The sequence below is a fragment of the Erithacus rubecula genome (assembly GCF_903797595.1).
Source record: "Erithacus rubecula genome assembly, chromosome: 9".
Taxonomy (NCBI): domain Eukaryota; kingdom Metazoa; phylum Chordata; class Aves; order Passeriformes; family Muscicapidae; genus Erithacus; species Erithacus rubecula.
Genome location: NC_136660.1, coordinates 17967862 through 17984528, shown reverse-complemented (window position 1 = coordinate 17984528; position 16667 = coordinate 17967862). Strand labels below are relative to the sequence as shown.

The window sequence follows — 16667 nt, the reverse complement described above, 5'->3', positions numbered from 1 at the left end:
TTGCTATAACACAGTATTCAAGTGCTCAAATCTTTGACAGATGAGCTAAGAATTATATAATCAAATCTTGCATGTACTTATTTTCTTTGCAAAGTAAATTGTAGATCTGCTTTTATAATACTTTTTATATGTATCTTGGACAGCAAATCTGTGTGTGTGTAGGTCTGAGGATTCTGTCTCACTGACAATGTGCACCTTTGTTTTTAGGTGAAACTAATTCATGAAATTGCTTCGTGCCATGGAATTTTAATTACATCTTACTCATACATTCGACTGATGCAGGACAACATCCACACCTATGATTGGCATTATGTCATTCTGGATGAGGGTCACAAAATCCGAAATCCAAACGCTGCAGTCACACTTGCATGCAAGCAGGTACTTTATAAAAATAAATTTAAATGCTCTGGAGGGAGGTTCCAATATCTAATAGCCTATCATAAAAATATATGTTTGATCATTAATAAAGAATTAAAGCATAAAACACAATGGTTTGTATTTGATTATTTAACTATTTAACATTTTTAATGAATTTACGTGGGTAAATTTACAGAAGTATGGTGTATGGTAGAGGAAAACAAAATAGAAATTTCAAATTGTATAGTAATTTACCAGTAGTGATAAATATCAGATTGCTGGTGTGAATTTTCTGCTAACAGTTTATGAACAGTGTATTGCAGAAATCTGTTTTTTTCATGAGTGTGAGGCCACATATTTTGACATGAGAATTTATTGATGGTGAAACTGAATATCCTCTGAGGCAGGAGGCAGGATACACCAGGAACCATGAAATAACTTTCTTTTGATTTTGTGGTTTTTATTAATAGTTCCGTACACCCCATCGAATCATCTTGTCTGGCTCCCCTATGCAAAATAACCTAAAGGAGCTCTGGTCCCTCTTTGACTTTATATTCCCAGGAAAATTGGGAACACTGCCTGTGTTCATGGAGCAGTTTTCTGTCCCAATAACCATGGGAGGATATTGCAATGCCTCTCCTGTCCAGGTAAATGCATCCAAAATAACATTTTGCTTGAAGGAAACTGTTCCAACTGTTAATGTTGTTTCTAGTGTGATATCTAAATATACTTAATGCTGTCTGTTCTAGACACTAACCAAAAAAATAGTTGTGTATGTATTAGTGCTGGTTGAGTAAAAAAATCTTTCAGCTGAGACCATTCCATTGATACAGGAGTGCAGCTTATATACAAGGCATTCCATTCAAAAGCTCTAAGTATTTAGAAGTATTCTTTGATATGCATATAAACAAATTGGATTGGGAGGTGACTGATCACACATTTTGATGTATTTAAATAAAACTTTCCTGTTTGCTATCATGTTTTGGCAAATTATGAAGCAAGAGGAATCCTTAAATCCAGTCTGAAAACAGTTTTTATTTTAAAAAGCTAAATCAGGTGTTCGAAGTCTGGAAGTAGATAAATTAATTTTGAAAGCAAAAAATTACTTGGGAAATTCTTTTGAATAGTTGTCTGTTAATTTTTGTAATTGTGGTTCTCAGTATTGATGACAGCTTAGATATTTTTCTGTTTTTAGCTAGATAGTAAATAAATTGTCAGCATCATAATTTGCAGACTGTTTCATATAAATGCTATTAAACTTGTGTCCTTTTAACTACTGTTTGTAATGTTTTGCATGCATGCATTGCTGAAGTTTTATTTTCTTTTCAAGTTTAAGTACTTCTCTTGTATAAATATTAGTAATTTACTACATTGGCCTTTCAGTTGTTTTTATATATCAAAAATTGATTATATCGTTTGCTTTGCTTTAAGACAAATGAAGTTATTGTTAGCCATTATTACAGTTAATACCTATCTCACACATCCAGTGCCCCTTATAGAACCATATGCTCTATTTAGGGCCAGAGTGACCTTTAGTTTGTGTGATCATGGGGATTTCCTTGTACTGATATTTTTTTTAAATCTCAGGTGAGTACTAATCTTCACTTATTGTCTAGTAATCACCATTGCTGCAGGCTTCTTTTTTTGATCTTCAATATGTGTATTAGCACTTTTTTGTGAGGATCTTGGTTTTGTACAGATTTAAACTCACTTCTTTCTTTGGTTTCTAAATTAAATATCTTACTTTTGGTCTCTTTTAAAGAGAAATCTGGGGTATCTGAAGAAACCTTACTTATTCCATTTTAATGTTGCTACCATGAATTTAAGATTTTCCTATTGCTAATTATGTAATTTTGCTAGTTGCTAAAATTATTATCAAGAATCAAAATACAATTTGTGCCTTTTCTTCCTTTTTTCAGGTAAAAACTGCTTACAAATGTGCCTGTGTGTTACGGGATACCATAAACCCCTACTTGCTGCGAAGAATGAAAGCTGATGTAAAAATGAGCCTTTCACTTCCAGATAAAAATGAACAGGTTTGCTTACTTTCACTACTAGATCTGAGTCCTGTCCCTCCCCAAAACTCAGTCTTTCATGAAAATTTGGAAGTTATTTGTGCTAGTAGCAGATAAAATGCTGGTTTAAAGATAAGCTGCAGAGCTTTCAAGATTCATATTCTTTCACCATTGTACTGAGTATTAAATTACTGCTGTCTTGGCAGGGTCTGTATGAGCTCACTTATCTAAAAAGTAAAGGATAGATGAAGTATAGTCAGAGATACTTAATACTGTCCCCTTAGGTCTCAAGTGCATTGAAATGAGTTGTCTGTCTGTTTCCTCTTGGACAGCAGGAAACAATTCAGCATTGTTTCCTGTCACAGAAAGATTAATTTAGCAAATGTATTAATAAAGCAAATAATAGAGAAATACTTGCTGGCAGTTGTTCATATTGCAAGCTGACTGGCCTATACATTATAATAAATTTTCAAAATATTAGCCTGGTGGTGTGAAACTTGTTTGCTTTACTGCAAGATGGTATGTTTCTTCAGGAAAAATTTTCATTTAAAAAAGGAGATTGAAAGTATTAGTGAACTGAAATTCTTACAAATCCTCATTTGGTTGTAGTAATTATTAGCTTCTTCTTCAGGTTTCAGTGCTTCAGGCTTTCATGTTCTGTCCTGACTCTTTTCTTGCCTTCTCCCTCTAAAAGAGAAGTGGATATGTTAGTCTTTGAAAGACATTGCTAAAATGTACATAGTAAAGTAGTAGACCATACTGTGCATATGCATTGTAATGACTTTTTTTACCCAATTTTTAAAATTTCTATGTACTATGATTAATCAACTTTTTAATGTCTAGATATTTAAGAGTCTGGGTTCCTTAATCTATAAAATAGACAGTTTAAATGAAATTGATTTTTGCTCTTGTCGGTCACAGGGCACTACGTCAGTTTGATTTAGAGCATAATGCTGGGTGCCTTTCAGGATACAAGGAAGTGATTTTGTTCCATTTTAGCCTATCAGAGCACCTGAGAAATCATTATATTTCATGCTTAAGGTCTAAAGACAGTACAGATCACATCTGCTAAACTTCTAAGAATTAGCAAGTTGTAAGGGATGTGACAGACACAGTGGAAAGAGTTTGTAGTGAAAACCAAAAAAAAAAAAAAAAAAACAAAAAAAATTAAGAGATTTGAGGGGAAGATCAAAGATCTAATTACTGGGAAAGAGCACATAAAACCTCATGAAACTCATCATAACGATCATGTTCATTCTCTAAAAATTCTTTTTTTTAATTTCTAGTGATGCAGTGTCTTTTAACTTAGAATTTCAGTATGTCAAACGTCTGTGAAGTTTCATTGTAGCACAGGTAAAATTCTGAAATTCACACAGGTTGGGTTTGAGTGGTTGATATGTTTTGCAGGTCCTCTTTTGCCGTTTGACAGAGGAGCAGCGTCAAATCTATCAAAATTACATCAACTCTAAAGAAGTTTACCAGATTCTCAATGGAGACATGCAGGTGGGCATTAATAAGGATAGTGACAGGTAGGGTTTGATGGATAAAGTCATGGACTGGCCTTTGCCTTCTTCTAGCTGGATTCTCAGCAGTAAGGGAAGCAAACACACTGATCTATGTTCAGCTTTTGTAGTTGTTTTTTCTTCTCAAAAATGTTAGATGAAATGTATTTAAGTTAGTGATCCATATGTAGTGATATAACCAGATAAAAGGAGGGATGGAGTGAGTTTCACAATATGTTTGTGATCTCAGGAAGAAATTCTGGCTTTTTGTAAGACCTGTTGTAGGTAACAGTATGCATGCTTTCAGCTAAATGTCCAAGTGAAGCAACGACAAGTATAGTTAGTCCTGAGAGTACAGTTCAGGTGTGATAACTTCGTTATGCAACAGTTGATGATTTCACAGTATTAACAGAAAGCAGAGCAAATAGCAGACATCCTTATTACTGTCTTACTAGTCACTTCTCAACATCTTTCACCTCCATCTCACAATGTAAGTATTGAAATTGCTGTGGCCAAGTGAAAGGTGTACCCAGTGGCTACAGTTGCAGTTGCTGGCTGCTGCTGCCTGTGTAGAATCTGCTCTTCCCTGTGACTCCTATGTTGCACACAGCTGGTTCGTTTGACATTTTTATGTATGCAATGTCACTCTTCCCTTTTAGCCCTTGTTTTTAGGAGGAGAGATATTATGTGATAGCTGCAATGTGTAATTTGCCACCTTTTCTTGTCTTGTGAACTGTGAAATCCATTCTCCCTCATACCCAGTGCCTCCAGTCAGTTGTATGGTCAGCATGACCATATATATTGCAGTCCCATACGAAGAACACTTATTACTGGTTTGACTTTTTTAAATTTTCACAAAGGTATAGTGGGCAAGTTTTTTCAAGTGCATAGCAATTTTAGTTATCCCAGTGAAAATTTCTTTAAGCAGCTTGTTCTTTTAGAGATGGCTTATACAAGACTATCTGCAGAAATTTCTCAAAGATGTTACAGAATGGGTTGTCATATTTACTAGTTATCTGAAATTTTGAACAGTAAATTTCAATGCTTTTATTAGATATTCTATGATGACAACTGCAAATCCCAGCCAAAAAACATTGTATAAACAAACCATAAATTATGGGCAGGCTCATCCAGCTTGTAGTGCAAAATGCTTGAGGGATTCACTGTTTCAAGCTATTCATTTCAAGTTTCAAATTAAAAAATTAATTTCAAGCAATTCCTTTTTCAGAATATTCAGAAGTATAAAGAAAACTTGTAATATTACTGAATGAATAACTGTATAGAATCCTTCTAACATGGCATCAAAAGTGATAATTTAAGTTTTGTATGTTTGTTCAAATATGTTAACTCATATATTCTTTGTTATCATGCATTCTGGTGGGTATACTGACTATCCTCAAGGTCTGTCTTAAGTTACCTGCTAATATGGTGGGAGTTGGAAGGAAAGCCATGATAATTTAAAGAAACAAATTGGTGGAATTTTTCCTTTTCAGTAGGAAAACTATGACCTTACAGCTAGGGAGGTATTGATATTTATAAGTGTGGAAATTGTTGCAGAATTCCCTTAATATTGTCACCAGAATAGTTTCACAAGTACGTCAAATTTCAATCACTTTCTCTTGTACTGATTTTTCCTAAAAGTTTCCCTTAAACAAGTATTAGCATCAAAAGATTATTAAAAACAAACATTGATGGTGATTGGATTAATCTATTGCTGTTTATTTTTCTTGTCCACAACTCATATAGATACAAGTATTTGTCATGAAAATTGAAATATTTTTTTCTTGTATTCTTTAGATTCTCTTAGGACTATCAACTTTGAGAAAGATTTGCAATCACCCTGACTTCGTTGCTGATAGTCCCAGAATTCTGAAGAGTGTGCCTGATACTGAAGTGGAGGATCCAAATCAGTTTGGATATTGGAAACGTTCTGGAAAAATGATAGTGGTAGAATCCTTGCTGAAAATATGGCACAAGCAAGGTCACAGAGTGCTGTTTTTCACTCAGTCAAGACAGGTAAGATGAGCTAATTGCTTTTAGTTTTAGCTATTACTATTACTTAAAACGTGTGTCAGTTCCAAAAAACTTTTAAGTAGAACCACTTTTTGTAGTGTATTTCTCATAAAATTAGTATCTTACTGAAAAAGTTGCTGAAATGACTGATGCCTTTGGAATAATCAGTTCCCAAACTCAATAAGCTTTACTGGAATGACACAGCATTGTTGCAGTGGCCCAGTTTCAGTACACTGGGTCCAAGCTGTGTCAGCTGTGCCCGTGTGCTACCAGGCTGTTCCTGCTGGGTAGTTGCAGGGTTAGTCAGTTTGCATGCTCTGTGTAGTGCCTGTGCATGTCTGATCCTCAGAATCACTCCCTTCAGGACAGTTGCACAGGCAGTGACCATTTTTTTGCTTTTCTTTTGTTCTCACAGTTTTGTCTTCCTTCTGTGGATTTCCTTGAGATGCTGCAGTCAGTCTGTTTAATTGTCTTAAAGCTATAGCCCTGGGCTTTCCAAACCAAGCACAAATATTCCACTGCATTCAGCTGTGAAATAATTTTTTCCCTGTTGACATCAGTTGGTTTTCTGTCATTTAAGAAAGTTTCAAGTTTTTCATTATCATCATTTTTGATTGACACTGCAGTTAGTACCTGAAATTCTTATAGGTTCATCACACAGATGCTCAGTCTTCATGTCTGTATTTCATTCAATCTTCTCCATGCCCACAGATGATGCAGATACTTGAAGTCTTTGTGAGATACAGAAACTATTCCTACCTCAGGATGGATGGCACCACAGCAGTAGCTTCCAGACAGCCTCTTGTAACAAAATACAATGAGGTGAGATGTTCCATCCCACATATGGATACATATTAATGAGTATGATTGAGTTCTTCCATTTCTTTCTGTTCTGTTCGTAAATATACTACTTCAGGTTGGAGTCACAAAACTGGGCAGTTCAGTGAAATGAAACTCCTGTCTCTGTGAGAGGGAGGAAAAAGTAATCTCTTATTTCACATTTAAATTGGGTTTTCTGTTAAGGAAAGAAACAAGTTTGAGAAGGGGGAAAAGCAATTTTATTGGATAACAGTAAATGAAATTTAGATCAGACTACATTTATTTGTCAAAAGGAATACTAGATAGACAAGGAAATGTATTCCTTCTCTTGGTGCCCTTAGCATATAATGCTGATAAAATGATCCAGGAAATAATTATATTTTAATGTTACATTTTGGTGATTCTTGCTCTAGTAAAGTCTGTCTTGTGTCACAGGACAAATCCATATTTCTTTTTCTTCTAACAACTCGTGTTGGTGGCATTGGAGTTAACTTGGTCGGTGCTGACCGGGTTATTATTTATGATCCTGACTGGAATCCCAGTGTAGACACACAGGTGAGTTTGATTTATTACATTCCATTTACCAGCTAAGTTGAAATTAAACTGAAGATGAAATGACACTTATCTCCTCAAACAGTGTTAAAGCACTATGCTGCTCTTTCCTAAGTTGCTGTTCCAGCAATGATCACTTAGGGTGCAGCTCCACATTATGATTAGGCTTGTGGCAAAGCCAATTTAAGTGGTTCCCACCACATCCCCTATATGCTGTTACACATTATCACTCTTCAGTATTGTTGATTCATGTAGTCAGTTACAGTGCAGTCAAACAAACAGTTCTAGTAGCCTGTGTTTTTAAGATAAATAAACCAGATGTTTCTGAAGGGAAAATACAGCTGTGCAAGCTCCTGGACAGGCAGGACTGTTGGTGGTGACAGTGCAGGGTGAGAAAAGAACAACAGATGCTGCTCAAATTGGCTTTCTCACTAGATAATGATATGTACCTGTGACCTTAGAGAACTGCTCTAAGCTTTTAGAAGTTGTTCACTGTCTCATGATGTGATAAGACTCTGATTTATCAAATCATGTAGCAGTTATATGGTGCTTACAAGTTTGAGAGGAAGAAGCTTTTTTATAGAAATCCTGTGTAGCTCTGAGATCTACAAGTAACTGACAGAGTGGTTGGATCAAGATGTTTGTAGGAAAGATTTGAGTTAAGTTAAAGAAGAAAAGTTCAAAGGAAAGGTGTGTATTAAAGCTCTCTTGTGAAATTTCCTTCTGGAATAACTCTATATAAAATACATATTCTAGATTAAAGTTCCGATTTTAACATATCTCTTGATAATTTTTGCATAGATTTCTTGGTACAATTGGAGATTTTCTAGATCTTTTCCCTTTCCTGCTGAGTTAGTTATCTTATGCTCTAGAAGTACCACTTCTTTAAGTATTTGTTAAATACTTTGGAAGACTGTGACCATTAGCTCTGTCAGACACATTTGAGAGGCTCACGTGTGGTAACCAAACCTTTTGTGTTCCAGGCTCGGGAGCGTGCTTGGAGAATAGGCCAAAAGAAAGAGGTGACTGTGTATAGGCTGCTCACTGCAGGTACTATTGAGGAGAAGATATACCACAGGTCAGTCAGAATGATTTTTTGGATACAGCTGCATGCTCAGGAAAATGTTTGTAGCAAATCCAAGGTGGTGTAACAGTGACATACCTATGCATGTGCACGCATTGCTTGTAATCCCCAACCTTGGTCATGATGGGCACATTATGGGAAACTTTTAAAAGTTTCTTCTGAGAAATGGAGAACCTTTTTCTCACACTAGACTCCCAGCTGTACTGCTCCATCCCTAGCTGCAAGTCCCATGTTCTAAGTGTACCTTATCAGTCTGTTCCAGTAGCTGTGTCCAGCACATCCAGAATTCAATGTAAAAAAGAGTATGAGACACAGGCATAAAACAGTGAGCACCTTATTCAGAACATGAGACTCAACAAGTCTGAAATACAGATTCAAATCATCAAGTTCTTTATATTCTCCTTGGGATATATCAAGATGTATGTGGTACATATATCTATTTACTATTGTGCAAACCCAATTTGATTTTATTCCCAATTCATTCCAAAGTGAAAGAATTAAATCCCAATAACTACCAGTCATATTCATGTTATTTATTCCAAAATGTAGCTAAAGCCTTTAAAGTGTTTGTTTTTCAAAATCAATGAAATCTTTTTTGTTTGCTTTCCCATTCAGCTTTCTCAGTAGTTAGCTTCACTCACATGAATTCCAGATGATTGTACATGGGAATCCTATGTCTAGACTTCACTCTTCAGAACTGAAATACCCTCTTGGAAAATTGAGATGAACAAAAAGCTCTACATAATGAAATGCCCACACTTACTGGATGCCTTTTTTTAGTATGTTTTGCCACATGGACACAAAGCATCTGCTGTTGTTTGGTTTGTGTCCCTCTGGCACACTTCTGCTTGAACAACACTGACTGCATCAGGGAATCAGACTGTTAACAGTCAGGACAGCCATCAGAAATTCAGTTATTTCCAGAATAGTGCAGTGGACTGGACCTTGAACTTTCAGAAGTTGTCTTTTCTGTTTTCCTGTGTTTTCTTGCCTGCAAATGAAAACTTAGCTTTTGACCACTGGGTTTAAAATAGTTTCCCTGCTTAATATCAGTTCAGCCAAAAGTGTGATAAAAACTGTTTGAGAGAACTGATTTTCAGTTTCATTTAGGGATGTATTTTTTGTACAGAATGTAAAAGCTTTTGCTCTAGACACTATGTAGTACAAATGTGGCACAGAAGCAGTTTTACCAATACTAGAAGATTTCTTGCAGCTTTGTTCTCCTAGAGATTTGTTCCTTTTGGTTCACTGTAGGTGGGCTATTTTCTTCTCAGCCACAAGTCTGATTCCACTTTTCAGTGGTTGTCCAGTTATCACCATCAGACTAAGCTACTCTGCTGCTTTTGATTCCTCCAATCAACTGAACCCATACAATGTTGTCATTTTAACAAACTCTTGTTTTTCTTTCAGGAGCTTTCTGGTTGTTTTATTGTTACATATGCAAGCTTTTCAATTTTAATGGACAAAAAATTTCTAGCTGTGAAGTTATTTATTGCTTAGTTAAGAGATGCCTCATAGGACATCTCAGGATGGTGGTTACCTGTTGTGTTATGGGGTTGTTGCAAAATAATAAATCCCTGTGTTTAACAATTTACTTGGTTGTTTGAAAGTTACTAACTCAAGATGGTCTTTTGGAAGCTAACATCATCTTCCCACTGCTTAATTGTTCTGCAGGGTAATGTTTGTGCTTATAGTTTTCTGTGTAAGTACTGTACTCAGTACTTAAACATAGCTAGACATTGTTTCATGCACGAAATACTTTTTTTTTTTAGACAAATCTTCAAACAGTTTTTAACAAATAGAGTGCTGAAAGATCCTAAGCAGAATCGCTTCTTCAAATCCAATGACCTTTATGAACTATTTACTCTGAACAGCCCAGATGTGTCTCAGGGGACAGAAACAAGTGCAATTTTTGCAGGTACGTGGGGTTTTTTTTCTATTTGTTTGGAAGAAAAAAGTATCTTAATTGTTAATTAAATGGATACTAATTTAATTCATTCCTCAGGTACTGGTTCAGATGTTCAAGTCCCAAAGCCAGCTGATAAACGTGATATGCATCTTGCAGAAAACAGCTCACAAAAGACAACCAAGTCCTCCAATTCCTATTCCACCACACACATGAAAGATTCTTCTTCTAAAGCAATAGAGACAAATGAGGAAACCAAGGGAAATTTGGAAGCCTTTGACCAAAATAGCTATGCAAAAGAGAATGCACAAACTGCTACTGATACAAATTCACTCAATAAAAGCAAGGAGGAATGCTTGGAAGGTGATGACAAATGCCTGTCCCAGTCGATGCCATGCAGTGCAGGGTCTTCAGAGAATGCTGAATGCCTGACTGCCATGGTGGCTGGTGAAGGACATGGAGCAGCTCCTGTGGATGCCAGGACAGATCTTAGCCCTACTTGTGATGCAGCTGGCTCTTGGGAAAAGCAGGGTGCTAAAACTGAAGATGGGCAATTTGAGAATAATCATTCCAAGTGTATCTCAAAAACAAAACACAAGGTGGATATGTTGTCACATGAGGCCTGCAGAGATAAGTCTAAGAAGAAACATCACAAAGATGCCAAATTTGAAGGAAAGCGTATTCCTCATCTAGTGAAACAAAAGCAATACAGAAGGGAGAACAGTGAAGAGCAAGACTCAAAGAAAAATGATGACTATGTCTTGCAGAAACTTTTCAAAAAATCAGGTAACAGTTGTTTGGCTGCTGACTAAACCTATGCAAATGAGGGAAAGAGCAGATCTGTTACTCTGATGGTTAGAGCTACAATGCAAAACATGTTTATTATCCTCATTTTAGTGGAAGTTAAAATGTTCATTTAAATTTAATTCCAGTTAACTTTAATTCCAGTTACACATTTGCTAATTACCTTGGCACAAACTGTTCGGAGAGATCCACATTTCTGGGTATAGAAGTATATGCAGTGTTTCTCCTGGATATTTCCAGGATGTAATCAACCTTCATTTACACAAGGGTTTCAGTTCTGTCTGTCCTGTCCATAACAATGGAAATGATCAATTTGCCCACATAATTGCCAGATCTGTTGTGAGTAATGACCTCATCAGCACACCAGAAGTGATTTGCTGTCAGATTGATTACTTAACTGATAAAGAAGGGGGTTCTCTCATTAGAAATTACTATACTGATGTGCTTAATCTAATCACCCTGAAGAAGGAAAAATGCCGTTGTGGCATTCACTTAAAAAGTGATGTTTGATTTTCACATAAATTAAGAGATGCCCTCCCTCACCTTTTGTGTTCTCTGGTTTTAGGGGTACACAGTGTTATGAAGCATGATGCCATTATGGACGCTTCCAATGCAGATCATGTACTGGAGGAAGCAGAAGCAAGCAGAGTGGCCCAGGACGCCCTGAGAGCTCTAAGACTCTCTCGTCAGCAGTGTTTAGGAGCTGCTTCTGGTGTGCCAACCTGGACAGGCACGAGTGGTCTTTCAGGTGCACCATCAGGAATAAAGTGAGTTCAGTTCTCACTCTGCTGTCCCAAAAACAGAGGAGTTGCTGAGGATGTTAAAGATTTACATTTTTTATCTTGGTATTTGCAGTAACATGCATCAAAGTCATGTGCATATTTTATATTTAGTATAGACATGAAAGCATATTACAAACGTAGGTAGTTGGTTCTGAAGTACAAAGAAAGCATTATTGCTGCACAGTAGATGAGACCTTAGCAGAGAACTCCTGAGAACCCTAAAACACAAACCCCTTTGTCTTTGAAAAAACTATCCTAGTTATTTTGAGAAGGATTTTTCATGGAGTTAATTCTTTCATGGGTTTTTAGGAGTCGGTTTGGTCAGAAAAGAAACTCCATGCTGCTTTCTTCACATTCCACTTGTGCATCACCTGCAAAGAAGCACAAGGTAAGGAACACAAGCTAACATTTCTATTTTAATAGCTGATGCATGTGAAGTGTTACATTGTATGTGATACATCTGACTTACGCTGTGGACGTAGCATACACATTTGTTGTGTGCTTATGTAGAATTATAGAATTTTTAATTACCTGGGAACTTGATTTTTTGTTTTGATGAAATCTAGTTAGATACAGGAGTCATAAATTGCACCGTGGTTTGCTTATCTGTTCAAGACCAGCAATGCTTTTCTTTCACTTCCTAAGTTCTGAAGTTGAGAATACATCACCTCTTCATTATATATTTCAGATGATCAAGTTCTGAGTGGTAGTGTTTGTTATTTAAAGTCTAAACAACAGGCAGATTTTGTTTAATAGATTGTGGGTCTCAAAATGCAGCTTTCTCCATAATCTATATGTTTATTTGCAGGATGGAGATACAATAAAGAAACAAAATATAAAGAAGTGTAGTTCCAGTGAGCACTTCAATGGAAAATCTGGAGAATCGTCATCCAGTGCTCTGGACTCTTCATCTTTATTAGCTCGCATGAGGGCAAGGAACCACCTTGTTTCACCCCAGCAGAGGAGGAGTGATGGTGATGAGAATCATCAGCCGGCCCCCGCCCCAGCGCAGGGCTCAGCGGAGTACGATGAGCTGCTGGTGGATCTGCGGAACTTCCTGGCGTTCCAGGCGCGCGTGGACGGGCAGGCCAGCACTCGGGAGCTGCTGCAGGAGTTTGAGTGCAGGCTGCCCGCAGAGCACTCCTGTGTGTTCAGGGAGCTGCTGCGCAACATCTGCACCTTCCACCGCAGCCCCGGCGGGGAAGGCGTCTGGAGCCTCAAGCCGGAGTTCCGGTGACCACTGAAGGCCCCTCTTGTGTCCAGCTGACCGCCGTTCTCCTCTCAAAGGAGGAACACTGTGTGACTTTGGAAGCATTTTGTATTCCTGAATTAATTAATGCCTTGAACAGTCAGTGGTACAGGACTCGTTGCAGGCTTAAAGCTAACTTAATTTCTGATTTATACTATTTATATTAAAGTGCCGTCTACCTCATAGATGAAACAATACAAAATATAGCACCTTTTCTGAAAAAGAAATCTTAATATAAATGGGATGAAGAAGGTGTACTGACCTCTTATTACAGTAAGAACCATGGATGTTGCCGTGGGTTGTAAGACTTTGATTTCTGTGAAATTCCACAAAACTAATTCCTTGATTTTCTGTTTATTACTTGAATGGTCATAGGGCTCATAGTGTGCCATCAAAAAAGAAAAAACAAGGGGTGGGGGGAGATGATAGCAGTTAGCATGAGAGATTCACTTGTACTGACAAGTGCATCAGAATCATTTTATGTAACTTTCATCAGTAGTGAGAATTTTGTTGTAATGTTTAACTGACTTGGGAAATAATTCTAATGCCATGGGGATTTAATCACAAAAATGATACTGAGTTAACTGACAATTGATAATTATGGAAAACTTACTAAATTCCAAGACACCAATTAACACCATAATCAGCAATCCAGTTACAGTCCCATACACACTGGCAAGTGCTTGCTCTACAGTATTTCTTAAAACTGAGGCAACAATAACTGTTATGTTTGTCACAGGTTGTGGACTTGAAATCTCATTAAATGTTCATATGTTTCACTGTGATTTATGGCCAGTTACCTCCTAGCACTTAAAATTTTATACCTTAACACAGACTGGGTGTTAGCTGCTGAGAGGGAGAAGGGTGTCACTGTATTTTACTCACTATTTGGGGCATAGTTGGAGCATATATAGAAGTTATGTCATTCATCTTCTATAGGTCGGGAAAACTTAGTTTCCTGACAGTTGGGTAATTTCTAATACTAGTTATTGGTATCAAATCCAAGTACAGCATTGGGTCTGTCTTCAAGGCACTCGTGTGCTTCATAAAGAAATTTTAAGGTGGAAAATGTGAGAAGATTTTGAGAAGAAAACCACATTGTTGCAGCAACATGAAATTACTGTATGGCTTGAACTAGGAGTAGTCAAATATGCCTAATGTCCTTCCTACCCCTAATATATGGAAAGCTGAGCTACTTTTAGCTTTTTTGTTCACTGTGAAATTATCTTGTTTACTTTAGGTAGTAGAAATATTCAAAGATGAATGGTGAAGCAAAAATACAAACTTTCTTTTTATAAAAAAAAAACACCTTTAAGAGACTTCCAATGGCTTTTCTTCTTGTTTTTGCTCAGTGGTAAGGGTTCTGTAGAGATTTGCAAGAAGTGATGTTTCTTGGCTTTTCAGAAGCTGGAATTGGACAGGGCAAACAATTCAAGAATGTTTGTTTTTCTACTAGCATTTGAAGATGGAACTTCTCCTAACATCTCTTTCTCTTATTCCATTTATATTCACTTACATTCCCTCTTTCCAAAAAAAGTGAAACAAGGAACTTGGGCTGCAACTGCTGTTGATATGACTTGAAATGGATCAGAAAAAGAGAAAAAACAAACCCATTTTTCTGTCTTCTTCAAAGCTGTAGGGAATTTGAATTGGTTTGTGTGTCATGTCTCCATGCATCTCTGCCTATCCCAACTAGAAACCAGGAATTCAGCAGTCAGCAGAGCTGCTGTTGTCACCTTATCTGTTAGTTTTGGTGTCCTGTTTTATTTATGCTCCCAATTTTAAAGGTATAGTTCCTGTGTAATAAGGAGAGTTTGCAGCTTCTTGAACTGTTAATGTAAATAGATTTGCATGTACTTTTTGTAAATTCTTGGCTTTTATGAACTTATTAAAAAAGGAAAAACAAAAGTGTGTTCTAGAAGTCCTTGGGCACTGGGAAGAGTGAGCAGGGATGCATCTTCACCTGTATGCTGTGTACTGACCAAATGATTCATATTATCTTTAATTATCATTCCATTATTCATACAGTTTAAAATTATGGATCCTAACTAGCTTTTTTCCAGTACTTGCCTTTGTTGAAAATCTTTAAAGACTAATATAATGTTCAAAAAATATTTGTATATAGTTAATATCAAAAGTATATGAGATTAAATAGAATATGATATTTGTAGGTAAAGAGTTTTTTTAGAATATAATGCAGACACTATACATTTTAATGTAGAAGAGTTATTTCAGAAAAATTCTACTTTATTCCATAAACATCTGATATTTTTTTTGTTTAGCTTTCCCTGTGTAAAGTGAATTCCTTTCACATTTTGACAGAATGTCTGAAGCAGTTCCTTACTAACAGTGCTAGTCAAACAAATTTTGTATTTTAGCTGTCTCAGTTTCCAAATACTTAATGCTGTAGTTGGTAGTTGCTACTTCATTTGTGCATGATTCCAAAACCCACTCATGTACAATGCATGTTTTCTTTTGTTTTCTTACCTCAGTAAAAAATGGGGATAAAAAGAAATCAAAATACAGATGTTAATTTAGGAATCAAGCTCAGAAAAAAGCACTAAATCTTACTAAGGAAAGATGTGTCAGCATAGAACAGTGATTATAAACTTCAAATTTAAAAAAGCATACCACAGGGAACTACTGAAAATTTCTTCCCTGTAAAGATGCTAAAATCTGGGCACCATGCTACTGTGGGATGTGACCTACCATACACACAGCTGAGCAGACAAATGCACTTGAATACAAATCTAGAAAGCTAAATAGCAGAAACTTCAGTTGCTCTGTTAGCAGTTGTGTGAACTGTGTGCACTGCTTAGGTAAAACACGCTGAATTGATACTTTAACAGCAGAAGTTAAAACGTCATAATTGTTCCTTCTGGTTTCAAACTGAATTTGTAAAGAGGGAGCTGAAAAAACTTGTTCATGAAGATGTTTCCCCTCATCCTCCCATCCCATCCTCCTTTCACATTATTCCTGATGATTACTCTCCTCTGTTCACCCTTTTGCTGAAGATACATAGCCAACCAACACATCTCTGGTACAGAATTAAATTTTGACATAGAGAAAAAATACTTAGCTAAAGGTTGAAGGCCTTTGACTTTTCCGGACTATAATGACTCACCACAAAAGAAATGTAAGATGCTGAATGGTTAGACTGATTAGAAATAGTGATTAAAAAAGGTATTTTTAAATGCCTGAGTCCTGTCTGTGGCTCAGCCGCTTCTCCAAGAGCTGCACCCTGTGTAGAGTGGAGTCTGTTGCGGATTATAAATGTCATTCTCCCAAATAAAGCTGTAAAGAAGTGGGGTTTTACATCTGCAGATTTTGGCTTCAGATGCTAGTCACCCATTGTACTCAAGTCATAGGGTCAGCTTTACTTCAGATTCCAGTACTGCTAAACTTGGCTAAATTTTACTGTCTTCTACTATTGCAATTCTCTGCCTTTCAATAGGCTATAACAGAAGGGACAAACTTGAATGTTTTCTTTTTCTCCTATTCTAAAATAATTTTATTTTTTAAATAAGCAACTGGGTAGATGAATAATTAAAGTGGTGGGATAATATCTAACTTGAATTCTTTTT

General features: G+C 36.6%; 1 protein-coding gene across 2 annotated transcripts in view; it reads left to right on the top strand.

Moving 5' to 3' along the window:
- ERCC6 (ERCC excision repair 6, chromatin remodeling factor) overlaps positions 1–15013 on the top strand; it is a gene marked incomplete at its 5' end in the record, with an annotated part of 44233 nt that extends 29220 nt beyond the window's left edge. The window contains 13 exons of one of the 2 annotated variants that reach the window (XM_079312871.1): positions 208–378; positions 828–1004; positions 2277–2393; positions 3780–3875; positions 5672–5890; positions 6599–6709; positions 7142–7261; positions 8242–8336; positions 10115–10260; positions 10348–11034; positions 11618–11819; positions 12144–12222; positions 12643–15013. In XM_079312871.1, the coding sequence (XP_079168997.1) occupies positions 208–378; positions 828–1004; positions 2277–2393; positions 3780–3875; positions 5672–5890; positions 6599–6709; positions 7142–7261; positions 8242–8336; positions 10115–10260; positions 10348–11034; positions 11618–11819; positions 12144–12222; positions 12643–13071 (2649 nt within the window). In that variant the 3' untranslated portion in view covers positions 13072–15013. The remainder of the gene's footprint in view (positions 1–207; positions 379–827; positions 1005–2276; positions 2394–3779; positions 3876–5671; positions 5891–6598; positions 6710–7141; positions 7262–8241; positions 8337–10114; positions 10261–10347; positions 11035–11617; positions 11820–12143; positions 12223–12642) is intronic. The other variant, XM_079312872.1, reaches the window with a different exon arrangement.
- Positions 15014–16667: the final 1654 nt, after the last annotated feature.